Source organism: Panonychus citri, unplaced genomic scaffold, assembly GCF_014898815.1.
Source record: "Panonychus citri isolate SS breed McGregor unplaced genomic scaffold, ASM1489881v1 Contig00099, whole genome shotgun sequence".
NCBI lineage: Eukaryota > Metazoa > Arthropoda > Arachnida > Trombidiformes > Tetranychidae > Panonychus > Panonychus citri.
The window spans coordinates 215,539-242,076 of record NW_026515504.1 but is presented as its reverse complement, the minus strand read 5'-3'; the positions used below and the strand labels follow the sequence as shown (position 1 = coordinate 242,076).

The window sequence follows — 26,538 nt, the reverse complement described above, 5'->3', positions numbered from 1 at the left end:
GGATCATATTAACAATAGAATCCAAGAATATCTGCTCGATGAATAGTCCACCTAAGGAGAGTTTATTTTCACAAATACAACAGAAATAATTAAATTCCAAACGATTAGAACTCATTAATTGTATTAATCAGATTCCAATGAGAAAATTGACTTGGTTGAAAAATTTCACAATTAAAAGAATAGAAAAAAAATTAAATTCCAACTGAGATTAATCAAAATTTGTTTCGAATCCAAAAATGTAAACAAAAAAAAAGAATTTAAAGGGACCGTTGATAAATTTAGTTCTTTTAAATTCTCAAGTTGAATTGTTGAGAAAGAGAGAGAAATTAATTTTCATTTTGATTATCATTGAATCGGTGGAAAATTAATTAGAGAAAAGAAAATTAATTGATTCAATTTTTTTCCTTGCTAATCAATGAAAAAGATCTGAAAGAATTTCTGTCCACTGGTTTAGTTTCTCTTCTACTGTTATTCTGATTTTCTTTTCTCTTTCTTTCTCTTTCTCTTTCTATCATCACCATTTTCACTCTCACTTTGAGTCTCTCTCAATCTCTTTCCACTCCTTGTGTTTGTCTCATGATAATTTCTTAAATTGTCTTTAATCACGCTACTTATCAGATTGTCTTTATAACCAAATCAATGACGATCATCACACTAACTAACTGGTGAATTGTCGTTTGTTTTGTTTCTTTGGTTTCTCTGTCTCCGTGTTTGTAATTTCAATTATTTTGATCAACAAAAAAATTCTATTCTCTTTTTGTTTCTATTGGTAAGTCTCTTGTTTACCATTTCTTCATTTTTCTTTCTATTCTCTTGCTCTAATACAGAGAAACACATTGTCTCCGGTCTCTTACTTTCTCTTTCTTTCTTATTTATACAATCTCTCTCTCTCTCTCTCTTTCTGTCTCTGTCTCTGTCTGACCGACAAAACGAGAAGAAAATATTTAATTTCTGTGTTTTGATTTCTTAATTTCCCTTTTCCTCATAGGTATAATTTCGTAATTTATTGATTGTCACCCTCATGCTCTCCAAAGCAGCTATTGGAACCGTTAACCGGATCTTCTCATCTTTAATCTTCTTCTTATGTCTCTATCGAAGCCATCAGTATATTCCATCAGGTTATGGACCAATTAATTTCTTAACACTTTGGAATATTGTAAGTCAATCATTGATTTACCTCATTGTTTTTCTCTACATTTGATTACATTGATGTTTCTCCTTCTATGTTGTAATCTTTTCTTTTCCTCTAACCTTTTCCATTTCCTTTTCAATTTCTCTCTATCTCTCTCCACTTTCAATGTTTATCACCAAATCTAAAGGTGATTTTTAAATTATTTCACCTCTATTCTGATGAGAGAAAATATTGATTTATCTTTGTATTCTTTTGGATTTAACTGTGTACATATTTCTGTTTCTCTATTTGATTTCTCTTTTTTTTTCCTCGATTTTCTGTCAACAGTCAGCGGCATTATTATTCTATGCTATGTCACTACTTTGCCATTTTCTACCCTACCTGAGGAGTGGACGTGAACAAAATTTAATCCGTGATTTAATTTACTTTGGCATAATATTTCCCATTGGAACAACGGTTTTTTCATTTTTTTGGGGTCTCACCTTTCTCAATCCAACCTTTATCCTTAGCGATGCAGTGAGATTACCCGGTTGGGCAAATCATGCCATGCACACATGGATATTACCTGCAGCAATAATTGAAGGAATATGTTTCTACCATTCCAAACCATCTTCATCACAGGGTCGTGCTCTCACTGTTTCCTTTTTAGCAGCTTATTGTGGTTTCACTTTGGTCATGGGTTTAGTTTTTAACAAGTGGCCTTATCCGTTTCTCCTAAAGTTGACCATTCCCTACAGACTATTATTCGCCATCATTCCTATGAGCTGTTCCCTACTCTTTTATACTCTTGGTGAAAAATTGAATTCCTTATTTTGGAAGCCAGTGAAAATTCAGACAAGTTGAAAATCTTGCGAAAAACAATCTATTCTCATAGAGTTTCTTTATGTCCACATTCAAATACATACAAACAAACAAAAAACACCCACATCCAAATACACACACACTCACAACCCAAAAGATTTTGATACACATACAAATTAAGTGAAAATTGGCCACCGGTTAAATGTTTTAATTGGAAGGACATTTCCCCTCAAGTCACAGCTAATTTTCATCTACAAGTCTGATGGATCCATTTTTTTTTCTCCAACAAAAATGATCACTTCAAATACTAAGCTTTAGTTACCTATGTTAACTCTGTCCTTTTCACCTTTCACCCTGTTTACCTTTACCTTTTTCCTCCCGATTCTCATCTTAAACTCTTTCCCTTCGTTCGTTGGCTTACATTTTAGTTACAACTTTCGTTGCGCATAAAAAAAATTTGTACATATTGCTCAATAATTAAGTTTGGTGAAGGTTAAATTATGTTAAATGGTGTTAGCCCGATGATCACTATGGAAAATCTTTGAGATTTATTGAAAGTGATCAACAACAAAACGAAACGTTCAAAAAGCGGAATCTTCACATTTTCATCTTAAAACAAAACCAATTGCTCACACAAAGATAACCCAACATAGTTTATCCTTCCAACTAACAATTAACTTCATCATTAATGTTAATCCGCTTGGACGATTGACCACCAATGTTAATGATATTCCATTCAATCAAATTGATCAATATCATCATCAATTTGTCGCCACTAATCAACTAACAGTGATGTGTGTGTTTCATTAGCCACTGTCAGAACTTTTCTCAAGCCCATCGTCATCCTGATTACCAGCCATCTAATAGTAATGGAGAAAGAAAGAGAATCACCTTTATTGGAATCACCTCGATCATAGCAACAATTTACATAGATAAACTAAAAGAAGACAAAAAAAAATATCCATCATTAATTGATAATATTCAAGGACCCACTCACTCATTAAATAACATCAACAGCAAACAAGCAACAACAAGGAAACTTTTTGTTTTATTTCTCATCTTGGTTACCAAAGTCATCATGGAGACACAGCAACAATAATAGCAACAAATCAACAAATAGTCATTCTAACAATTTATTTACAACTAATTATATAATTAGTCCCAATAATTTAGCTCCTTCTTGATTGTTTTTTTTCTGTGATAATCTCAGTTAATTGTTTGTTTCTTTTCGATTAACGATTAGTCTAACTGACTTAATAATCAGAAAAAGAAACCAACGAAATTGATGTTTACAGAAAAAAAAGAAACAGTGATCTTCAGATTAATTGTAATTTAATTCTAATGTTATAATTAATTTATCTTCTTTCTACTTGTTCACCTTAATTTCCTTCCTTTCTCATCAACCCAAGCCCTCTCTCCATCAAAAGACATCTAAATTGTTGAAAGATTGTCTTTTCCACCCTAACACAATTAACATTCATCTCTCCTGTTCATTTGTAGCTATTACAATTAACCAGCAAAGTCGCAATCGACATCTCTTTTTTTTTGTACCTACTTCACTTCTATTTGATTATTATATTGATTACACTTTGATTGTTGACGAAAAAACTGGCAACAATTAACTCACTGATCATCTAAAAAATTGTAATGGAAAACAAAATGGTGAACAATTAATCTTGTTCACTTATTCAACTCCAGAAAAAAGTTTTTGTTTTCTAATTGTTCAATTTACTGTTTTATAATTTAAATACACGACTGAATGCAAAAGAAACGATTAATTAATTAGAAAAATGATAACAATTAATATGAAATTAATTATCTTCTTTTGTTTTAGAGAAAAACAAAAACCAAATTGTAAAATTAAATTAACTCAAAAATCACAACAATCATAATCATCCGTTATCCTCTTAATTGTTTACTATTCTTATCACAATTAAGTATCGAGAAAATCATCAACTCAATCAATGATTTGATGATTTACTTTTTAATTGTCAATCATTTGGAGGTCACTTGATTTTAATTCATTGGTCGCAATTATCAAAAGATTAGCCGATTAGTTAATCTAAACTAGATGATCAGGTTAACACTTGAATTAAATTGTTCAAGACAATCAGTTGATTCTCATTCAGTCCTCTCATGATCAATTGGTGATCACATTTTTCCGAACAACTTTAATTCTGAATTGATTAATCATTTGAAGATTTTTTTTTGTTGTAATCAGATGATAATTAAATTACTAATTATGAGAATAAATTAAGATGAGAAAGATTTATAACTGGAAATGATCAATGTTCACAATCAGATTAATTGATTGAGTTAAATCGCTCGATGAGTTGATTAATTGAAAGCAAAACTTTTAATTGCACTTTTTTTGTTTCATTTGATTGATTTTTTTTCCTTCAGCTTTAAATTTGTAAAATTAAACATTTTTTTTTTGTTGACAAAATCAAATGTTGTGTCAATTGTTATGGTGACAATATTGTAATAAGTTAATTGTTGTGTTGTTGTTGATGGAAAAGTGCATTAACTGCTTGTTGAGTTATTAATCTAGTAGATGGAAGAAATTAATTGAAATAATTAATAAAAGAATAGAATTAAATTGAATTACAATTAGGAGAGGAAAGAAAATCAATCAATGAGTAACAATTAGATTATTCTTGATGATTAACTGATTTAGAAGGTTAAATTTACATGTTGGGAGTTGTGCTTTTGATTTGTAGGTTGGGGAAAAGTATTACAGTTGCCTAAGGGTAAAAGCTTTAGTGTTGGTCAAACCATCAGATCAAGAATTACATATAATTTGGATAATTGTAATAAGATAATAATAATAATAATAATAATAATTGTACAATAAAATTTTCATTTTAAGCTATACAAAAATCAACGGATTGATGATCCTTTCAATTTCAGTTCAACAACAATTTAGAAAAAAAAATCTCTAATAATTCTTGATGTAAATGCTTTTCGATGAAGCTGCTGTATTAATATGGAGACCGTTGTGATTGTTGGATGGAGAAGCGATTTAATTGCTAATTTATTGATTGTTGATTGTTTTTCTATCCGTCCTTTAGAATGATTCATTGCAAAGACAATCTTGAGTCCAATGGCCGAAAATTTCGCAATTGGCACAATAAGATCTCTCCTGGTTCCGGATATTGTTATGCTTTGAATGGTTGGAACTTGAATTATCTAATGAACTAGTTTTTTGGGTTGGACAATCTTCCGTTTCATGTTGGTCAAACATATCACAAATGTCACAGAAAACTCTTGGAGGTTTGGGAAGGTGCCCGTTAATTGGCCTGATGCTGCCCGTTGAATCGTCAAATTCAGAGAGACCCATTTCCTCGAGTGCCGATAGACGAGCTTTCATGTCATCGTTTTTCTTTTGCATGTCAACGATAACCGAATTAAGAAAATCGATTTGACATTGGAATCCCTCTTTCTCCTCTTCGTTGATACTATTGTTATTATGACCATTGGTCACCAGTTTCACTCTTTTGGTCACTGTTGATAGATTTTCGCTTAAAGATGTTTCCAAAGTGGTTATCTTGGTGATTAGTTTCTCCTTTTCATTGTCCATCTTGGATTTCCATTTTTCTATGTTAGCTGCATTATCTTTCTTAATCTGTTCCAATAGATTATCTCTTTCGGTGATCATTTTATCTTTCTCTTCGAGTTTACCTTCCAATCGGCGGCATTCGTCTTCAAATTCATTGAGAACTTCCTTATGACGGAATTGAACGATACGAATTTCCTCCATTAATCCTTTTAGATCATAATTAAGTCTCTCATTTTCCGAGACAACTTCTTTATTCTCTGATTGAACCATTTCAATTGTTTTTCGTAATTCTTGAATCAAAGAGTCACCTTGAGATCGAGATTGATCAAATTTATTCTCAAGAGTTTTCGGAAATCATCAAACTCTTTACGAGATGATTCCAATTGTTCCTTCAATTTACGAATTGTTTCCTCTCGTTCTTCTAGTCCACTTTTACTGATGGTCACTTCTCTCTTCATTTTTAATTTCTCCTCTTCCAGTGATCTAATTTTCTCTTTATAATCACTAATTTGTGATACAAGACTTTCCAATTCGGTATCAGCTTCAGCCTTTCGTTTGACAACTGCCTCCAAATCAGCTGATTTTTCAATTTCTTTCCTTTTCATTTCGGTCAATTCTGTGGTTATTTTTCGTTTTTCTAAATCTTTATTGTGAAGTTGCTTCTTCAAATCAGCAATAGTTTCCTCCAAATCCATAATCTCAGCTTGTTTAGATTTAAGATCGTCATTCATTTGGATTAGATGATTCTTTTCTTCACCGGTTCGTTTCATCTGACCAGCAATTTGATCTTCAAGAGCGCGAATCTCTCCCAATCGAGATTGACACTGATCTTCCAAATCTTTGAGAATCTTTTTAATTCCTCCGATTTCACTATCTTTCTCTTCAACGGTTGAAGTTAATTTGGCATTTTCTTCAGTCAAATTTCTATAATCCATTTCCAAACAATCTAATTTAGATTCAGTCTCTTTAATCTTCTTATTCAATTCGTCAATGATGGCTGTCTTTTCCATAAGTTCATCATTAATCTGGGTTATTTGTTCACTATTGTCTCCACTTGATTTGAGTAATTCATCAATACGCTTCTCGTATGAACTAATTGTTTCCACTTTACGTTGAATCTCTTCAGTTAATTGAACCTCTTTGTTTACAAAAGTCACTTCCTTGGCTTCTTTGTCTTGGATCATCTTCTTCATCCTAATCATTTCAGCATCGACCTCTTTTCGAGCTTCCTCTTCTCGCTCCAATTTATATCGCATAGAAGATAAATCCTCTTCCAATTTTCTTCTCTCATTTTCACTTTTCTGTAATTTCTCAATCATCAAATTGAGTTGACCACTGTCATCACCGGTTCGCTTGAGAATCTCATCCATGTTATCTTGTAATTTCTTTGATTCGTTATTCATTCGATGAAGATCATCTTTCATCTTTTCCATTTCATCTTCTCGTTTCTTTAATTTCAAATTGAGCTCATCAATTGTTTCCAAATAACGAGCTTGTCTCTGTTCAGCCAGGGAAACATTCAATTCGAGCTCTTTAATCCTATGTTGCAAATTTTCCAATTCTTGCTTCTTATTTTCAAGAGTTCGCTCAGCTTGGAATACTTTTTCGTCCTTTTTAATAATCTCTTCTTGAAGTTGGAACAATTCAACTTCATTGTCGTCCTCCTTGTGGACCGACTTTTGATTGTCGATTAGTTTTGCCATTTCATCTCTCATCTCCATCTTAATAACCATTTCCTCTTCTAAACGGAATGTCAACATTTCAGTCTTCTTTTTCTCTTCTTCTATTGTGACGAGTAATTGTTTATTAAGGGCGTTGGTCTCTTCGAGTTTACGCCTCGTTTCTTCAATTTCCGAATCCTTGTCGACTAAACCTTTCTTTCTCTCATTAACAACTAATTCCAATTCTTCTTCCAACGATTTAACTCGAGTAGATAATTTTGCCATTTCAGCAGATTCCATATCTTTTTCTTTCAATAAATGGCTTATTTGATCTTCTTTCTCTTTCAATGTTTTGGCCAAAGCTGATGTAGATGATGACAAACTACTTCCTTCCCTTTTTAGAGCCATCGATGTACTCGTTTTACTTGCAGACATACTTCCGCTCATTCCGAATCCCATTCTTGTTGACCGATGGGAGGTTGTACTGTTTATTGATGCCAAAGATTCTCGGCTATCTCCCAATCCACTACGACGTGAGGTAGTTAAATTACTTGGACGTCTGACCATTGAAGTAGAAGTTGTTGATGATGATGTTGTTGTTGTTGTTATTGTACGTGAGTTTCCATTAACCATATCTTTAGCGACCTTATTGAGTGGAGCAAACAGACCGTAGTTGGGTTGACAGTTGAAGTATCTTTTACCTGCAACTGAACCATCATTTTTACCTGATGCATCTGAAAGTTCAACACCAGCCCAGTTACCAGAAGCGAAATCAGTTGAACCCAAGTAACGTAAGGTACCTCGCTTTAATCCACTACTGGCATGAACCATGACTTTATCACCCACTTTAAGATTTGAGACAAGGGAAGATGAGGTTCTTGATGATGTAAATGTGGTGTTGGCGGCACCAATTGTGGTGGGAGTCGTAGGTGATTTAAAGCCATCACTTATTGGAGATGGTGAGGTTACGGTAGAAGATGGTTTCTCTGAAGGTGTTATCGGTTCCAGTGTTAAACGATGGGGGCGGACAAAAATACCATGATTGAGTTCACAGGTAAAATATTTGACACCGCTAACAGATCCATCGTTTTTACCGGAAGAATCGGTTAATTCAACTCCAGCCCATTTTCCTGGAGCGAAAGAGGTCATACCAAGAAACCTTATGATTCCAGGTTTAACTCCATTAACATAAATACAGTCGCCAACAGTTAAATCGTCAGAATCAGCATTTAATATCTCATTTGAAATTGGTTTAGATTTTTGATTTAAACCAAATGGTTTATCACTGGTCACCGATGAGAAACTTGAGGTTCTCGAATGCATCTTTGGAAGGCTTGAACTTGTCATCGATGATGGCGGACGGACTCTCGATAAATCACCGTTGTTACTTGGCTCAGAAAACTGATCATCACTTGGAGTGCTCATGTTGATTGATTAGCTTGGTTATTAATATTACTTTATGGAAACACACAGAGAGAGAGAGTGATTATCTAGAATAGAAAATAGAGAAAGAGAGAGAATGGTAAATAAAGGTTATAATTAGCTAATTGGATAATAAAAGCGTAGATTCAACAATTAACACATTCTAATGACAAATGAATTGGGTTATTTAAAGCCAGAGGCCAATAGATGATTCGAGAAGAAAAGGAAAACAACCAATTTCCAATCAATACATTTTTTCTTTATATTCTATAGAGATATTCTTGATGGAGTGTAAACTGTTTCTAATTACAATCAAGATGGAACAATTAAACACAATTAATTTGAAGCAGAAGATATAAAACTAACACTTTATGTAGAGAGAGTCTGTTGGTAGTTTGTTAGCTTGTCATTGAAGAGACACTTTTTTGTAAAGATGATGTAATCAAAATACGTTGAAATTGGGCTGAAATTTCAACAGTTAATGAGTCTACTGTTAATTAAGTTTGAGAATTAAGAAAATATTTACCTTAAAATGGTTTAAAATAATAGTCCAAGTGAAATTGTTTGTATCACAGACACAGAGAAAAATAAAATTGTCCTTGGGTTAGATTCCTATTGTCAATGGTTGGATGGAAGTGGATGATGAGCAAGAGATGCTCTTACCTTTGATTTTGATGATGATGACGGTAATATCGATGATGGTGATGATGATGATGATGATGAGAATGATGATGTAAACTATTAATTGTCATGAAAAGAAAAAAAAACAGAAACAAAAAAGAGAGAAAGAGAGATAGAAAAAGAAAAGAAAATGTAGAAGCCAATGAAGAGTATCAGATGTTTTCTTTTACGGAGAAAAGAATATGAAAACAAAAGAGAATAGAATTTTCTCTTTTTGTCAAATTAAATTACTAATTAAAACATCGACCAACAGTTAATCACATTAGGAAAGAATAGAAAATGAAACAGTAAAATGATTTAAATCACGAATATGATACAATAATTAGAAAGGTTAAATTCTAAATGAGGGTAAAGTTACAACGGGAAAAGTGAAAAAAGATATTTGAATGGAAGAGCAAAAAGACAACAAGAGAAAGAAAAAGAGAGGGAGCAGAAAGAGAGAGAAAAAAAGAGGGAAGATGATAAATAAGATGATGATGATGATGAAGAAGATGAAAAAAGGTAACTAACTGTGAATATTTTGAAGGTTAAGTCTCCAATTGTGTAGGTTTAATTTTGGAGTAAAAGTCTAAACATGAAGAACGAAAATTTTGTTTTTCTATTGTAACGTAAACGTAAACGTAAATCTTAATTTCTACCTTCAGTTTTATTCTCATTCACCAAAAAAGGTATTTGACTTTTGTTTTTCTCTCTTTTCTTTTCTTTCCTTTTCTGTCCAATATGATTAACATGAGAAAAGTGTATTAAACTTGATAAACAATCAGGTTATCAAAGAATTGGACAGAAAAGGTTTTGTTATCATCACGAAGGAATCGAAACTTTTTTTTTTACTATTACGTTTGTGTCAGAATTTCGTAAAAATTTATCAACAAACACTTTCCATTCATCGGCAATTGAATCGATTTAGTAATCAACAACCTGAACCAGGTAATTTGTAGGTGTCTGTGTTGATTGTGTGAGTGAACAATCAAGTAATACTGATTAATAGAGAGAGAGACAGGAAAGTCAATCGCCTTTTTTGGTCATTTAATATCAACTTTAAGGGTTTAAGTTGATAGATCAACAATTTAGAGTCAATTAGAATTTACAATTAACCTTAAATTTGATTTTTCATTCATATGTTTGTAGATTTTATTCATTCATACAACTGGTTAATCTTCATTGACTTTTCATCTTCAATTTTAATGACCATTGGTCAGAAAATTATTATTATCATTACATTTATCGCTAATTGTTGCTTATCATTTTGATACTCAAATTTGATGATGATGATGATTGATTATTTTACTCATGAAATTGATTATAACGTAAAAAATTGTGTTAATTTTATTTTAACATTTTTGTGTGAGTGTTTTTTTGTGTGTGTGTGTGTTTCATTCATAATAATTCATTTGTATCTCTAAAATCAACAAAAAGGTAACATTACAATTAAGTTGATTTCTTAAAAGTAATAACAAAAAAAAAAAAGAGGAAACAAAATTATCAGAATTGTTACAATTAATGAATGGGAAAAACAAGAAGAGGAAAAATATCATTTTAAAGGGAGGAGAGATTATGTTGATACGATGGTCAGTGCATAGAGTGCAAAGGTTAGTTATTGATAACTGATTGCTAATTGTGTGTTAGTTGATGATGTTGATTATTGCAGAGATTGACCATTCATATTAATAATTAATTGGAAAAAACAACAATTGTGTTCGTTATCTTTGCGCTTTGTCATTAGCAGATTACGAGGAAATTTACATAGAGAGACGAGAAAAACGAAGAGGAGAGAGAGAGAGAGAGAGAGAGAGAGATCAGAAGTTACAGATAGAGATAGAAATGATAATTGATTAATAATCCATCTTTATGATACATAATATATAATATTCGGGAATAGAACGTTAAGTTTTGTTTAGAGTTAATGTCCAGTTTAAACCTTGATTAGATTCTCATGGAAAGATATTAGCATTTCGTTGATCCTTCAACTTGATTTGGTTATTGTGTTTTTGCTTTATGGTTTCAGGCCACTGAAAATAAACATGAATTTTTGTTAAACAATTGAGAAAATTGTTGAGATTTTGTTTTGTATCATCGGGTTAATCTTCTTGTCTTAATGCTTTGTTGTATTGGTTTGTGTATGTACAGGTATTTACAGGTAATTGTTTTGTTTTTGTTGTCATTGATTCTGTCTCAACGGGTGAATCAGTTGAAAGCCTTTTTTCCCATGGGCGTTTATGAAGTAACAATCTAGTAATTTATTATTATATTCATCCACTGAGCAGGGGCTGTTGATCACAGTCAAGTTGAGAAGACGATTGTGATGAGGGTAATATATTGTTCAACTCGATGGTTACAGTTGAAGATGTTGAACAATTATGTTGATGATAAGGTTCTTGAATAGATTCAGTTGAATCATCGGCACCCGTTTGTCCAACATCAGTTGATAAACTTGATCCATCATCATCGTCATTTTTATTAGACTGTTGATCATTACCAACAGCTCCACCCTGTAGTTGATAACGTGAAAGTAAAGGATGGTGTGATGATGTAGTACAATTTGGTTCCTCAATGTCAGAAATATGATTACAATTAACTTGTTGTTGTAAGGTTATTGTTGTTGACGATGTGTTTACTGTCATCTCTGGATCCATTATTAAACCCTGATTTGAGGCCGTTGTCATTGAAGTTATCGGGAAAACTGTTGATGGTATAGTTGCTGTTGAAGTTGTTGAGCAATTACCTGATGTTTGTAAATTATTTGTACCAGAATCAAGAGCATTACTATTATTACTGTTACTAATAACACCATCAGATTCTGAGGGTGATTGTTGACATGGTGGTGGTGTGGGAGGTCTCCTTCGATTTCTGGGTCGTAATCGTCGAGGTCGTCGACGAGAAGAAGATGATGAAGATGAACAAGGAGCCCCGTATTCATCTATACCTGAAACGGCTGAAGCATAGCTTGGGGGTGGCTCTCGGTAAAAATATTCAGAATCAGGGCTGAAAAGAGGTGAAGTTGAATGAGTGCTACTTCGTGCAAAAGGAAAGTACCTTTGGTAAATGTGTGATGAAGAGTAAATATTATTGATTGATGTTCCACAGGAAGAATCATCTTGAGCTTGACGTTGTTGTTCAATTTGACGAAGAGCAATTAGTTTACATGTACAACTGATCGCAATTACAAGTAATAAACCACAGATTAATGAGCCCATCAGGGCAGCAGTGATAACACTATTTTTAAGACAATTAATTTCATCTGAAGAATCACCACAATCGTTACTACGATCACAGGTTAAAATGGTTTGTATACAATTACCATTTGCACAAAGGAAATAACCTTGTTCAGGTCGGCACAATTCATTGGTACAATTAATCTCATCTGAACCATCGTCACAATCAATTACCGTATCACAGATACTAATTGAGTGAATACATTGACCATTGGAACAGAGAAATGAACCATGCTCTGGACGGCAAAGCTCTTTGGTACAATTTCTTTCATCGGAACCATCGGTACAATCGTTTACACCATTACAACGTTCATCCAGGAAGAAACATTTAGCATTATTGGCACATAGAATTTTCTTTGCACATTGTGGCTTCTCACAGCCCATTTCGTCAATTCCATTTGGACAATCGTAGATACCATTGCACCTTTGAGTGAAAGGATTGAAACATTGTTTCATGTTATCAAATCCACATGAGATTTCATTGGGTCCACATAGGCCACAATTAAGTTCATCTTTAAAATCAACACAATCCCAATTACCATTACATCGAGCTCTCTCTGAATAACATATTAAACCAGAGGAACAGACAAACATCCCGTGTGGACATTTATCACATTCTCGTTCATCTGTACCATTAGCACAATTCCAATTACCATCACAACGATCTTTGGGGAAAGAGTAACAAGAGAAAGTATGAGATCCTTCATTTAAACATTGAGCTTCATTTGATTCACGACAAACATGATCACAATTTGTTTCATCTGAACCATCGCCACATTCATCTCGTCTATTACAATTCCAAGATTTATCGATACACTTTCCATTGTCACATTTTGTCTCTGATTCTTGTAGACAAGGTTTACCAATCCAAGTTTTACTATAAGTTGCATGGAAACCGCGGCCTCCCTTTTTATTACCATTTACACCTTTGAATGATATTTGAATACTTTCACCTTGGGTGATATATGTTTCGAAAATTGCTTCATTGTCTTCACTTTTTCCACAAAAACGTCTCTCAGGTATCGATTTGTTGCTAATTGATTGAATAATTACAGCACCAGTTGAACAACATGATTCCCCTGAATCGATTGATGATACAAAAGGATTACAAGAGTAGCCATTTACATCGGGAATATCCAAGTCATCAAAACTAATACAAAAAGAAAAGAAAAAATGAAAATGAGGAAAATTTCTATCAATAAATAGATTCCAATTTTTACCTTATAGTTATTATCTCATGAGGTTTGGCTGTGAGTGTCCATAAACATGAGGTTTCATTGGAGTAAGATTCAGGATAACCTGGATTGAAAAATGAACCTCGAGCACCGGAAAGTTGAATATTGTCACAACTTTGATTCTGTACGAAGTAATGATTTTTTTCTAATAGAGATAAAATTTTACCAGAATCGATTGGATATCTTGGTGAATTGTGGTGAGTTAAATTGGATTTGTAGGAAGAGATTAGAATAGATCCATTTGATGTTTTATGTTTACGTTTGGTTAACGATTTAAATGATAATGGAGATTCAGATGTAGATTTTGATGGTGATGATGATGATGATGGTAAAGTTAATTGAGAATTAGAAACAATAATTGGTAAATCTTTTAGAGTTGAAAGTGGACCAGGTGATGAGGTAAATGCTTTCAGAATGTGAGTTGTTGATTCATGGTGGTGATGATTGGATGGAGAGGATGATGGCTGGTGAGATGCTTGGACAATTCCAATACTCAATAATATCCATTTCCAGATTGATACTTTATTAATAAGGAGGAAGAGTTGAGAAAATCAATAAATCAAGATAAAAATGAAAGAGAGAAAGTTAAACACAGACAATATAATCAAAAGTGAATCAGTAAACAAAAATCAAAATATACATACAGTTAATTAACATGTTTCAGGTACGAGAAAATAATCAAAATGAATCACAGCTTATTGGATAAGCTGAATGTTAGGCCTTAAGAGTTAAAGATGATATTGATCAAGAGTGTGTGTGAGAGAGAGAGATTGAGAAAAATATCAATTGAAAATGATCACAATTAAAACCAAAGAGATTGTTAGAGTTGAGAGATTTGGGTTTTCACCTCCGTCCAGGAGATTCAATTGTCTATCCAAATATTACTATATTATCACCGCCATATTGGAATCAGTGTTGATTATGTTGATATAGTAAACCTGGTAGAGAAAAAGAAAACTGTAGATTAAGACAATGTAGAAAATGAAATTAATTGGAAAATTAAATGTGAAACAATTACCGAGGGTTAAAATTACAACAACAAATGGGAAAAACAAGGTCACCATATAATAAATGTAACAAAATAAAAGCAGATCATGGATAATAGTGGCTGGAGATTGGATCTTTTTTGATGGTACAAGGCCATTAAAAGAATTCACAATTATCGTTAATTAGTTCACCAAATAGAATAGTAGAATTAGAAAAATTCACTAGAATATAATTAACCAAGAAACAATTAGAAATTAAGAGGAACCACAAAAAAGAAAAGAGTGAAGCTGAATAACAACAACAACAAGAAGATAGAAAAAAGAAACTGAAGAAATAGGAGAGAAAAAGAGAAAGAGAAAAAGAAAGAGAGAAAGAGAGAAGGAAAAAATTCTAATCAAGAGAAATTATTATTTTTTTCTCTTAGTTGGATGACTGAATTAAAATTTAATTTAATTAGCGAAGAGATTAACTGGTTAACAATGGAAAAGTGATTTATAATTAGATGAGATTCTCTCGTAATCCTTTGCATCGGGATTAAGGTTTCGTTTCCTTGAAAGGCTTAACCAGAATTACCAACAAAATGGTTAACCTGTTTTACTTTTTCATATCAACACCTTAACTACAATTGGTTTGTAATTAACAAACTTAAATCATTACATTCGATTATTTAATCATAGATTGTTGATTACTTTTTATTGTTTTGTTTTCTATCAAATCAATTGATTGGATTTTTTTTGCTCTCAATCAACGAAAACTGGTTAACTAGGTGTTTGATTTTTCTGGTAAAAAGACAGAGTCGAAGGCAATTGAAATCGAATCAACGAAATTAGAACAAAAAAAAGTTAATTGTTAATCGTAGATCAAATAAAGAGAAATAGTTGAAAACCAGATAGATCATGTTAATTGTTGCGTAAGCAATTAAGGCCCATATTCACCAACCGTAATCATAAACTGTAATCAACTGATTCCGAGTTTAAAGTGTCAAGTTGTTTCGTCGACGATTCCATCACTTACCTTTGACTCCGACAGAATCAACAAGGTTCCGTCAATGATCTGGTGAAAAAAAGTGATCAAAGTTTATGTGATTCTCTCGGTGAGAAACATGATCATGATGACAGTGAATGTCTTTTGAAGACATTGCGACAAACGAAGGGTTTAAATAGAAACACTGTACGAACTCAAGTTATGGACTTTATGATCGGTGGTATTAACACCGTTTCCACTTCGCTTTGTTTTCTTCTCCGTCGTTTATTGGTTAATCATGAAATTTCTGAGAAATTATTCCAAGAACTGGTCCAGGTTATCGGAAACTCACAAGTTAATCTCAATGAGACACGTTTGAATCGATTACCTTACCTGAAAGCTTGTCTAAGGGAAAGTTTTCGATTGACCACAGTTATACCGAATTTGGTTCTAATTCTTTCTGATCTGATCACTTTTTCAAGTCAAAATATTCCAACAAGAGTAATTTGATCATTTCGGTCCAGCAATTAGGCGGAATTTGATTCATTTTTATAACTTTTCCTCATCCAATTCAATAAGTTCCAATTATTATGTTATCCTTTGGAGTTATTTGTAAATATCCTGATTATTTTGACGAACCAGAAACATTTCGACCTGAAAGATGGTTAGGTGATGCTCACCGAGCGATTCATCCGTTTTCTTTACTAACTTTTGGCCTTTATAATTGAATGTGTACCGGTAGATGAATGTCCAAAGTCGAGTTGTACATTGCTCGTTTTTGATTTGATGAAATTGATGATTTGATTGGTTGTTGGTACAATTTTGAATTTAATTACTAATTATTTAATAATAATTAACTCCAGAGAAAATTGCTACTTACTATTTAACTAATTAACAGCAATTTGTTATCTTCTTGTGACTAATTGTGATGAAACATTGTCAATAATTGTTTACCTGTCAATCGTTTTTGATGACGATGTGAAAAGATGTTAATTTGATTTGATTTAGCAAATACACCTACCAAATGTATTAATTGATTCCCAATTAATCAACCTAATAATTAACAACCATAATTTACTAATTTATCACCATCTCTAGTAATAATTACGTCAAGAATAAATTAATTTTATCATCTTTACGATTATCATCATTTACCGTTATTCTTGTTTTTTATTTATTTTCTTAACATTTCATTTTGTTACAATTAAAGTGAAACATAATTAACACCAAATTGACAACAATTAATCAACTATTTCACATGTGAACCTTAATTATACACCCATAGAAATCAGTGATTTTCAATTAATAATAATAAAAGTTAAATGTCCAATTAATTAGTGATTCTGGTGATAGAAAAAGTTTCCGATCAATAATCTCAACCAATAACAACAACAAATCAAGTTTACAATTAATTAGACAATCAACTGAAGATAATTATGGTTGATCATTTAGGTAAGTTAATTGGTTAAGTGACAATGGAACAAGTTAATTATTAATTGTTGTGATTATCTTTCTCCAAAAGTTGGAAGTGATATAAATGCCCGGAGAATTGGACATATTGAGAATTGTTTTGGAATCTCTGGTGTAGTAAGTTAACTAATCGAAATTAACTTTTGATTGGTAATCAATTAGTCAACAATTAACGCGAAATTTTCTCTTTGTGATTAACTGATCAACAGCCATTATCGATTCCAGGGCGTGTATTAGTGGGCGAAGGTATTCTAACGAAAATATGTCGAAAAAAACCAAAAGCTCGACAATTTTTTCTATTCAACGATATTCTTGTCTATGGAGATATTATCATGAAGAAGAAAAAGTATGTCGGTCAACATATAATTCTATTGGAAGAGGTTACAATCGATGATATACCCGATAGAATTGATGAAAATACTCCTGATGAAACAGAGAATGGTGAGTAATTTGAATCAATCAATAACCTTTCAAACAATTAACACCTTGTGAGCTGTTTAATTCATCAATTGATTCAATATCTTTGGATTATTGGTTGACATTCACTCGTATTCCTAATTTAGTTGTAATATTTATCTCTCGATAATAATCTAGTCAATGTATGACAACAATTTACTTTTAATTGTTGATTAATCTTTTCCTCCTCTTTTTTATTGCTCTGATTAAATTGTTACAGGTCGACTTAAACATGGCTGGCAAATTAAAACACCCAATAAATCATTTACCGTTTATGCGGCAAATAAGACAGAGAAACAGGAATGGATAACGCACATCGATAAGTGTGTTAACGATTTATTAAAACGAAGTAAATTGTCACATTACAATTAAGGGGAATTTAATTATATTGATTGGGTTTTCTCTGTTTTCTAGCTGGTAAAAAGCCTACAAATATTCACGCGGCAGTTTGGGTACCCGATACGGAGACTGATGTTTGTATGCACTGTCGAGTTAATTATTTTAGTTTCATCAATCGAAGGGTAAAGTTGATTAGTTACGATTTTGTTTTTCATCTAATTTGGAAAATTTTCTTTTAATTGTTTAGCATCATTGTCGATATTGTGGCCTTGTTATTTGTGGAGATTGTTCGAAAAATAAATTCCTAATTCCTTCTCAATCGAGTAAACCCGTTCGAGTTTGCGATTCTTGTCACAACATTTTAGCTAAACAGCGATTGGGATTAGCTTCAGTTAGAGAGACAATGACGGGACAGATTAAAGTTAGAGAACCGCTGCCACTTCCGCCGGAAATTCAACCTGAGGACACATCGTCAACACCGTCGGCATCAGAATCGCATCTGGATGAGGTGAGGAGTAAAGCGATTATTCAAAGAAATACTCTTGTCCGAATGGATTCATTTTCTTCCGACGAGGAATCAGCTGATGAACTTTCGGAAGATCCATTGACCAAACTTGATGATTACTTGGAAGATGAAAAGGTAAACAATTAATTCATCGATCAACAATATTTCGTCACTAATTAGTCAACCACTTTATTGATTTTCTATTCTTTTCCTTCAACAGCCAACCTTTTACAACGATGGAGATGAAAAAGAAAACAAAAGACTCGACAATTCGTAAATCATTTGTAACCAATAATTAACTACAATCTCTTAATTAACAACATAAGGGATCAACTGATTAACTCCTCTGATTGTGTCTCTGTGAATTTATAATACCAAAGGTTTGATTGTTTATCATTCATTCATCAACCTACAAGTTTATCAACTGGAAAATTAGTTTTATCTTTTAATTCAGTTAATCAAACACCAAATATGTCACCAAATTACAACAATTGATATTGATTTCCATTCAAATTAACTTTAAATACCAATGATTAAGGTTCTAATTCTGATTCCAATTTTTGTTTGGGTGTAATAATTGATTCATTTGATATATAAAATTATTCATTATCATACAAAATTACAATATAAAACTGCCTCAATACGTTAATTGTTTACATTTAAATGTTAATTACGTAAATAAAATGACTATTTGATGTACTTGAAAATATAAATCAGCTTTTCAATTTAATCAACGGGTGACAAATTGTTGTAAGAATACAATTGTACAAATTTCTTGTTCATTATATATTTTTTTTTCCTGTAAAATGGGATATTAATCATCTGTTGTTGATTATCTTGTAAATTTGTTGATCACTTTGATTTGAAAGAATCAATTTTCTCACTCATCTCGGGAATCGCTTTGAAAAGGTCAGCGACAAGGCCTAAATCGGCAACTTGGAAAATAGGAGCGTCTCCATCTTTGTTTATGGCAACAATAGTTTTCGAGTCTTTCATTCCGGCGAGATGTTGAATGGCCCCGGAAATGCCAACGGCTATGTAGAGTTCCTGTCATGTGGTTGATTAAAAGAAACTATTAGTTAGCAATTTGACACAGAGGATAATTTAAATTATTATTGTTCCAATTCTTCTTACCGGAGCGACAATTTTACCAGTTTGACCGACTTGTAAATCATTTGGTACAAATCCAGCATCGACTGCAGCTCTTGATGCACCGACAGCGGCTCCCAATTTATCAGCAAGATCGTAAAGAAGTTTGAAATTTTCACCATTCTTCATCCCTCTACCACCAGAAATAACGGTTGAAGCTGCTGTTAACTCAGGCCTTTCTGATTTAGTTAATTCTGATGTGATCCATTCAACAGCATCACTTTTAACATTAACTTTGTCCAATGTTTCAATTGGTACATTTGCCGAATCGGAAAGTGGATATTTTTCAAAATTGGTTCCCCGAACAGAAATCAACTTAATTGAATCTTTAGCTTTAAGAGTTTGAATTGCATTACCAGCATAGATTGTTCTGTAGAGATTAAAAAGAGAGAGAGAAGAGAAAAAAATCAATTAGAGATTAGATGAAGTGTTCAAATTGTTGATTAGATTGTAAGTTATCTAGACAAAGATAGAATAGAGATAAAATGAATGTCTCTTTACCTGACAAAGGTCGAATCGTCTTTGATTCCAATGATATCGGAAACTGGAGATACATCTAAATGTCCACCAATTCGAGGAATTAAATTCTTACCAAAAGCATTTGCTCCACAAAGAATATGAGTATAACCATTGGCCTTTTGCAGATCAACAACCAGAGATGCAATCACTTCAGGTAACATTCCCTTGAAAACGGGATCATCGGCGACAATTATTTTCTTTAAAAGGTCAACCTTGGCCAATTCTTTGGTAGCCTCTCCAATACCCTCACCAGTAATTAAACAATCAATATCATGTCCAAGTTGTTTACCAGCAGTGATACAGCTCAGGGTAATTGGATCAAGTTTACCTTGTTTGTGATCACCAATAATCAACGTACTGGCAAACCTTTTATTGGAAAACAATCTCGAACAAGAACCAATCCTGCCAATTAACAAACTAGAAGACAATAAACTATTAACCGCCATTATAATTAAACCAAGAACAATTAAACATACAATCACCAAATTAATCTCACAATTAAAAAGTGTCAACAATCAAAACATTTTACATTCAGATTCTAAAAATCGATGGAAAATCGAATAAAGAAAATCGATTATTTTCAATTCAATTTCCTCTCGATTTGATTGTTAATTAATCAGCTGATTATTTAACCAATAATCAAATAATTAAAACTTTAAAAAGTAAGAAAAATAAACTAATTAACAACCCCAGGTTAACTTAATCCACGGATGGAATCAATTTTGTCTTTGGATTAATGATAATCAATAACAATTTTTAGGAAAAAACAAATTACCAACAAACTTTGTTGATTAACTTTAATTGTTTTAACAATTTAAGTTAATTTTTTGTTTAATTTTTTTTTCTCTCTCAAGGTTATTGATACATTTCAATAGCTTTGAACAATATTAACAAGATAATTGAATGATGATTCTTTGTAGTAATTAAATCGTTAATTGTTTCACTGGTTTTTTCTCTCATTATCATTAATATTACTGTTCTAATATATATTAGTTAATAATTAACTTTTGTGTAAGAAAAAATAATTAATAATATCATAACAATAATATAAATTGTTTCTAAAAAGGCAAAGTCATATATTCAACATGATCATGATTAAATCTGATGATAATAGTATTAAATGAAATAATCGTAAAGTGAAAATAACCATCAATGAAAAGTGTTCAATCTCAAGGTTAATTGTTGTTAAAGTTAATTAATTAAAGGTTAATATACATTAACATCAACACACTCGGACACTTGAAGGAGGAGAGCTACAATTTAATAACAATTAACAGTGTAATTTTCACCATTTTAATTGAAAGATAACTTTTATTATCAGGTGAATTGATGACAATTAAAAAAAACGTACACACAAAAACCGAGTAATCAATTAGTCAATTGATAAATTAACTGGTAGTAAATTGTGGTAATCAAATTGAAAGAAATTGGGAAAATTGATCGTAACCTTAATTAATTGATTAAAGTTTGACAATATTGGTGCGATAAAGTGAGAGAGATGAGATTAAGGTGTTAACAGTTAATCACAATTTAGTAATTAAATGTTCCGGTTGATTCTTGTTTTCGTTTTTTTTTTGATCGACAAAATTAAAAGTAAAATTTTTCTTCTTTTTTTTGTTATTTATTTTCTTCATCTTATTATGTATATTAATTAACGAGCTAATTAAGGACACCATTGGGATCGCCAATTAATCCGAGGATAACATAAGCTCCAGTAAATAGAGCGGTTCCAAAGAGATCACCCAGTGACATTAAACATGGAATCGCATTATTATCGGGATCATATTCATGTTTCCACAGGAAAGGAACTGAAATATGAGCGATATAAAGTAATAAGGCTACTTGGATTAAGGCGACAACCATGAAGGCGATTAAAAAAGTTGCAGTAATCCAGATTAGTCGAGGAAGGATTAACTTTAATGTAACGATGTAGATTATGTGACCAGGAACAACCATTAGAAGTAATAATCGAGCTGTCTTTGCATTTGGATCTAAATCAGTTAGTTAATTGTTGAATATACAAAGAGAGAGAGAGAGAGAGAGAGAGAGAGAGAGAGAGAGAGAGAGAGAGAGAGAGAGAGAAAGTTCACAATTAAAAAATGAGTAAATTCATTAATTGTATTGTAAATATTTGAAAAGAGTAAAAGTAAATATTAATTTGATTGTCAATGTTAATTGAATAAAAAATAAGTAATGACATTGAATCAGGTTGTTAGTTTTTTTAGGTTAATCAGATATCATTTGAAATTTGTTGATTGATTAGATTGATTTGATTTGATTATTCTCACAATCAGTTTCTAAATTGTATAACAATCAATTGGTTTGCAGGAATTATAATTTTTAGTTGATTAGTTTGGACTTGTTATTAATTAATCTTCATTTTCCATATCTTTTCAAGTGACAATAAAGATTCAAATTGTATCAAGTTGATTATTTCTCAATGTTTAATTGTTTACAAAGATTAATGATATTCTGTGAGTGGTGATTAAAGGTCAGAGAATTGATTTAATTTTTTAATCTTCAATGATTAAGAAAGTGGACAAATCTCATAATCTCATTTGTAACCTTGTTCCAACAATTAGATTATGATGATTGTTAAATTATAACTAACTTGATAATATATTGTTATGAATTAGTAATTAGTAAATTGTTGAGATTTTTTTTATTAGTGTAACTATTTAGTAATTGTTCAATTGTCATGAAATCAAGGAAATCATGATGAGAATCAATTTCTGTTAAATATTATCAATAGTAATAGATGAAAATAAGAAATTATTTTTCATGTGAAAATGTGAAAGTGACTAATAACTAATCATTTATATTTAACGATTGTTAATCATGATGAAAACTCACAATTTACTGATTGAATTAGTTAATTAATTGCTTACCTGATCCGAAAAATGCTCGATGAGGAGGTGAACAGATTTTCATTTTCTCTCCATCTTCGGTGGTTGGAAATTCACCAAGAATACTTCGTCTATGGAAGAAAGTTGATATTCGAGATGCTTGAACGGCCACTAAATTAGCGCCGACACCGTTAATTATTGGCTGGAAAAGAGCGATTGTTTTAAAATGATCTACACCATAATCGAAAATGAAACCACCCAAAGATGAGATGACCATAGCAAGAATAATGGAAGTCCAACCTTGACCAATGATGGTTCTTGTGTATTCATTTGAATAGGCGATCCAAATGCAAATCGGCTGGGTGACGATGAAAAAAACGATAACACCACAGGTCAATTCAATTGAGAAATAGGCATGAAAAGCGTAAGCTGAACCCGCAATTAAACAAACTGCGGTCAAATCACCGAGAAAAGCGGCAATCAGGGTGGAAACATTATCTGGATTTACATTGGCCTTTCTCGAGATGACCACAACCGAGACCATTATAATAGCTAAAAATAACCCGGTTACCGAGGCAGTGACCAGTGAAGTAGAGATCAGAATTAAACTTTTGTTCAGGTCAAAAGTCATCGTTTGAATGGACGTTGACCCAATGGCGATTGCGGAAGCAAGAAACGCAACCGCAACCGCTTGACACTGGATAAGAGCGATATTACCCGTGGCGACTTTCAATTGTTCACCAACCAAGTCCATTCGACCCATATTGGCCTGGGTTGATAAACGGGCTGCAAGGGTCATTTCAAGGTTTCCTTTAAACCCAAGGAAAGAAGCGACCAGGACAAATAATCCACCAACCGATTTAAATACTAACCAGGTTTGAACATAATCGAGGATCAGTCCAGCACCAACATTACCAAAGCCGGCGATTAAAAAAGGGATAAAAACTTGAAAAAAAATAACCTTAGTTGTTTCACTTTCCTCCTCCGATGATCCATCTTCACTTAATCCTAATCCCTCTGGTCCATACATTTTCAATAAATCTTGAGAGAATCGTCGGCTCATTGGATCCCCGAATAAAATTGACCTAACGGTTGAATTTTTCCGTCCACCACCACCACCGCCACTACCACCGATCTCTGGTGAGGCTGTATCGGTAATCGAACCTCTTATTGGTTCAAATGTCGCAACTTCTTGTTGATGCTCTGGTGAACCGGATGCTCTTCGTCGATGACCGGTCATCTCAACATCTCTGGCAGTATTAACTGATTCGAAAGATGAAGTTCGAAAACTTTTCGCGAATATTGGGACCGTATAAACGGACCCCCAGTTGACATTAGAACCTTTTCGAGAGGGCTTACTCGAATTGACCATTTCGGGTCTTGGTACAATTGGTAAATCAATAGGTTTCGTTGATTTGGTTTTAACACTTTTATTTTCATTATTGTTGTTGTTCTGGTCATCACAATTATCATGAGGGATTTTAACAATCACTTGACCATTTGTCTTTTCATCGGGATAATTAACTGATTGTTGATTAATTTCGTCAGGTATAACGATAGTTTGAACATGATAATGATCATTAGTTGATGAATTATTTGTAATTAAGCCACTTTGTTGATGAGAATGTAAACTTTGATTATGAAAATTTCGTTGTTGTTGTTGTTGATTATCATCTGAATGATTGGTTGATTCAGTCAAATCTTCAGATGATCTGATGAATGATGGATTATCTTTTCCTTGATTATCCATGATTAACAAATTATCAGATTATGATTATGTTAAGTAAAATTTATGGTGATTTCTCTCATTAAGATGAAAATGGAAACAAAAGAATTGATTAACTTTTCTTAACTAAATTACTGATTTTCCAGTCAATTCTTGATCACTTAAGTTAATTTTGCCACGAACATGATGTTTGTTTACACAATTTCATTGATTGTTCCTTAATTTTGATGGTTTTTTTTACTTCTTTTCACTAACTTCTCGAGACAATAAATGTCTACTCAAGGATCTTGTTACTTTACTCAAGATCAACACAAAGGTATTGGGATATTGGGTCACTTGTTGGTTTGCATGTTTACCATGAAAGAGAGAGAGAGAGAGAGACCTTGTAATTATGATTAGTATTTTGATTAGTAATTAAGAATCACAATTGTCCAGTTAATTGTCATGTTATAAAAGTTGTTGATGATCAATTTAGTTTCAACTTGTTCAACAATCAATAATTTAGTAGGCTAATATAGCTATGGAAAAGAACAAGAGAAATTTTTTGTTCTAAAGAAAAAACAACAAAGAAAATCATAGAAAACAATAGAAACAATTAAACTTTCATATTGGAAAATAATAATAATACTGAAGATGATGATGATGATTGTGATTTAAATTGTGTTATGATGACAAAAGGTGATGATGTCTATTTAATTTCTTTGAATAAAATGATTAAGAAAAACTTGAAATCTCGTTTCATTGGATTTCACGGTGAACCGAAATTAAACAATAATAGTAATATAATTACGATAATATTGATAGAAAAACAAAATAAACACAATTAAAAATCGTACACAAAGAAATGCGATCACAATCAAGATAAATATTCGTTAATTAAAATTAAATCCACAGGAAGACATTGGAATTGATTGTGTATCGAGAGAGAGAGAGAGAGATGATGATGATGTTGATTGGGAGAAGGTTGAATAATGAATGGAGAGAGAATGGGAGAAGATTAGAAAGACAAAAGGAGAATTAAATTATTCTATTAGGGAGATGATGATGATGAAGATAAAAGTGATAATTATGATGATTTCGATGATTAAGAAACTATGGTTAACTTTAATCAATCAAATCTTTTCTAGCAAAACTTATTCTTGTTGATACATTTTCTCATTTCTAAAATTAACTATTTCAATTTGATTATCTCTCTCTTTGTGTTTAATTAACTGGTTTAATCTGTTTTTAATTATTCTGGGTCACAAATGGTTGTTTCAATTGTAGAAGATGAATTGAAATTATTAAAATCTGTGTAATTAATTATTCTAATTTTTCAATGGTTCAATTGTGAATGGGGAAGATCTGATTACCTCTTTTTGTTTGTTGATTATTTGGTAACCTAATTAAGGTTATGATAATTTAGGTAAAGGTGAATAGATGATTAACTTTAAAGAGGGAAAAAGTTGTGATTTAGTTAATTGTTGATCGACTTATTTGTTTTTCTTTTCCGTTTTCCTCTTTCTAAACTTTAATTTAGTCAATTTTTTCTTCGTATATTTAATCAGCTTTTATTTACTATATTTTTCCATTGACTTTTAACCGAATTGAATTTACAATATATTTGGATTATCATCATGATCAATATCATTCATCTTTCTTTATTTCTACCTACCTAATGATGAATTAGTCTACCTTGAGATGTTACTTTTGCAAGGGCAACGAATACTAATGATGCTTTGGAATACATGGAATCGATGGAGAGAGAGAGAGAGAGAGAGAGAGAAAGTACCGTTAATTTGATTGTTAATAATTTTCTCTTCTTCATCTTTGTGATGTTTTTTTCCCTCAAATCAGAATAAAAGTAAAAAAAATTAGCTGATTTAACTCCTTTTG

The 26,538-nt window shown here is 32.1% G+C and overlaps 6 protein-coding genes across 8 annotated transcripts; 2 read left to right on the top strand and 4 right to left on the bottom strand.

Moving 5' to 3' along the window:
* The first annotated feature begins 321 nt into the window (after positions 1–321).
* Positions 322–3,825, top strand: LOC128388475 (androgen-dependent TFPI-regulating protein-like). Its single transcript, XM_053347878.1, has 3 exons — positions 322–769; positions 989–1,156; positions 1,460–3,825. The coding sequence occupies exons 2-3, from the start codon at positions 1,022–1,024 to the stop codon at positions 1,973–1,975; spliced, it is 651 nt and encodes a 216-aa protein (XP_053203853.1). The 5' UTR covers positions 322–769; positions 989–1,021; the 3' UTR covers positions 1,976–3,825.
* A 441-nt stretch (positions 3,826–4,266) lies between these two features.
* Positions 4,267–9,621, bottom strand: LOC128388469 (CAP-Gly domain-containing linker protein 1-like). The gene is given in 3 exon segments (XM_053347869.1): positions 4,267–5,842; positions 5,845–8,643; positions 9,102–9,621. Coding segments are annotated over 2 exon segments (3,576 nt in total). The 5' UTR covers positions 8,579–8,643; positions 9,102–9,621; the 3' UTR covers positions 4,267–5,000.
* Positions 9,622–10,556: 935 nt separating this feature from the next.
* LOC128388409 (low-density lipoprotein receptor-related protein 3-like) lies at positions 10,557–15,316 on the bottom strand. 3 transcript variants are annotated; one of them, XM_053347796.1, is made up of 5 exons: positions 14,722–15,316; positions 14,348–14,641; positions 13,689–14,223; positions 12,290–13,618; positions 10,557–12,238 (listed from the first exon to the last, which is right to left on the bottom strand). In XM_053347796.1, exons 2-5 carry the CDS (start codon positions 14,358–14,360, stop codon positions 11,506–11,508), a joined length of 2,610 nt encoding a protein of 869 aa, XP_053203771.1. In that variant the 5' UTR covers positions 14,361–14,641; positions 14,722–15,316; the 3' UTR covers positions 10,557–11,505. The 3 variants fall into 3 exon arrangements, with proteins under 3 accessions (XP_053203771.1, XP_053203770.1, XP_053203769.1); XM_053347795.1 differs by having other exon boundaries at positions 10,557–13,618; positions 14,348–14,660; positions 14,722–15,314; XM_053347794.1 differs by having other exon boundaries at positions 10,557–13,618; positions 14,722–15,314.
* Positions 15,317–16,769: 1,453 nt separating this feature from the next.
* LOC128388411 (pleckstrin homology domain-containing family F member 2-like) lies at positions 16,770–18,764 on the top strand. The gene is made up of 7 exons (XM_053347798.1): positions 16,770–17,105; positions 17,176–17,240; positions 17,333–17,564; positions 17,800–17,928; positions 17,994–18,100; positions 18,166–18,558; positions 18,644–18,764. Exons 1-7 carry the CDS (start codon positions 17,090–17,092, stop codon positions 18,698–18,700), a joined length of 999 nt encoding a protein of 332 aa, XP_053203773.1. The 5' UTR covers positions 16,770–17,089; the 3' UTR covers positions 18,701–18,764.
* Positions 18,765–19,123: 359 nt separating this feature from the next.
* Positions 19,124–20,605, bottom strand: LOC128388410 (electron transfer flavoprotein subunit alpha, mitochondrial-like). Its single transcript, XM_053347797.1, has 3 exons — positions 20,074–20,605; positions 19,558–19,942; positions 19,124–19,470 (listed from the first exon to the last, which is right to left on the bottom strand). The coding sequence occupies exons 1-3, from the start codon at positions 20,535–20,537 to the stop codon at positions 19,276–19,278; spliced, it is 1,044 nt and encodes a 347-aa protein (XP_053203772.1). The 5' UTR covers positions 20,538–20,605; the 3' UTR covers positions 19,124–19,275.
* Positions 20,606–21,326: 721 nt separating this feature from the next.
* LOC128388458 (solute carrier family 41 member 1-like) lies at positions 21,327–26,356 on the bottom strand. The gene is made up of 2 exons (XM_053347854.1): positions 22,980–26,356; positions 21,327–22,082 (listed from the first exon to the last, which is right to left on the bottom strand). The coding sequence occupies exons 1-2, from the start codon at positions 24,685–24,687 to the stop codon at positions 21,751–21,753; spliced, it is 2,040 nt and encodes a 679-aa protein (XP_053203829.1). The 5' UTR covers positions 24,688–26,356; the 3' UTR covers positions 21,327–21,750.
* Positions 26,357–26,538: the final 182 nt, after the last annotated feature.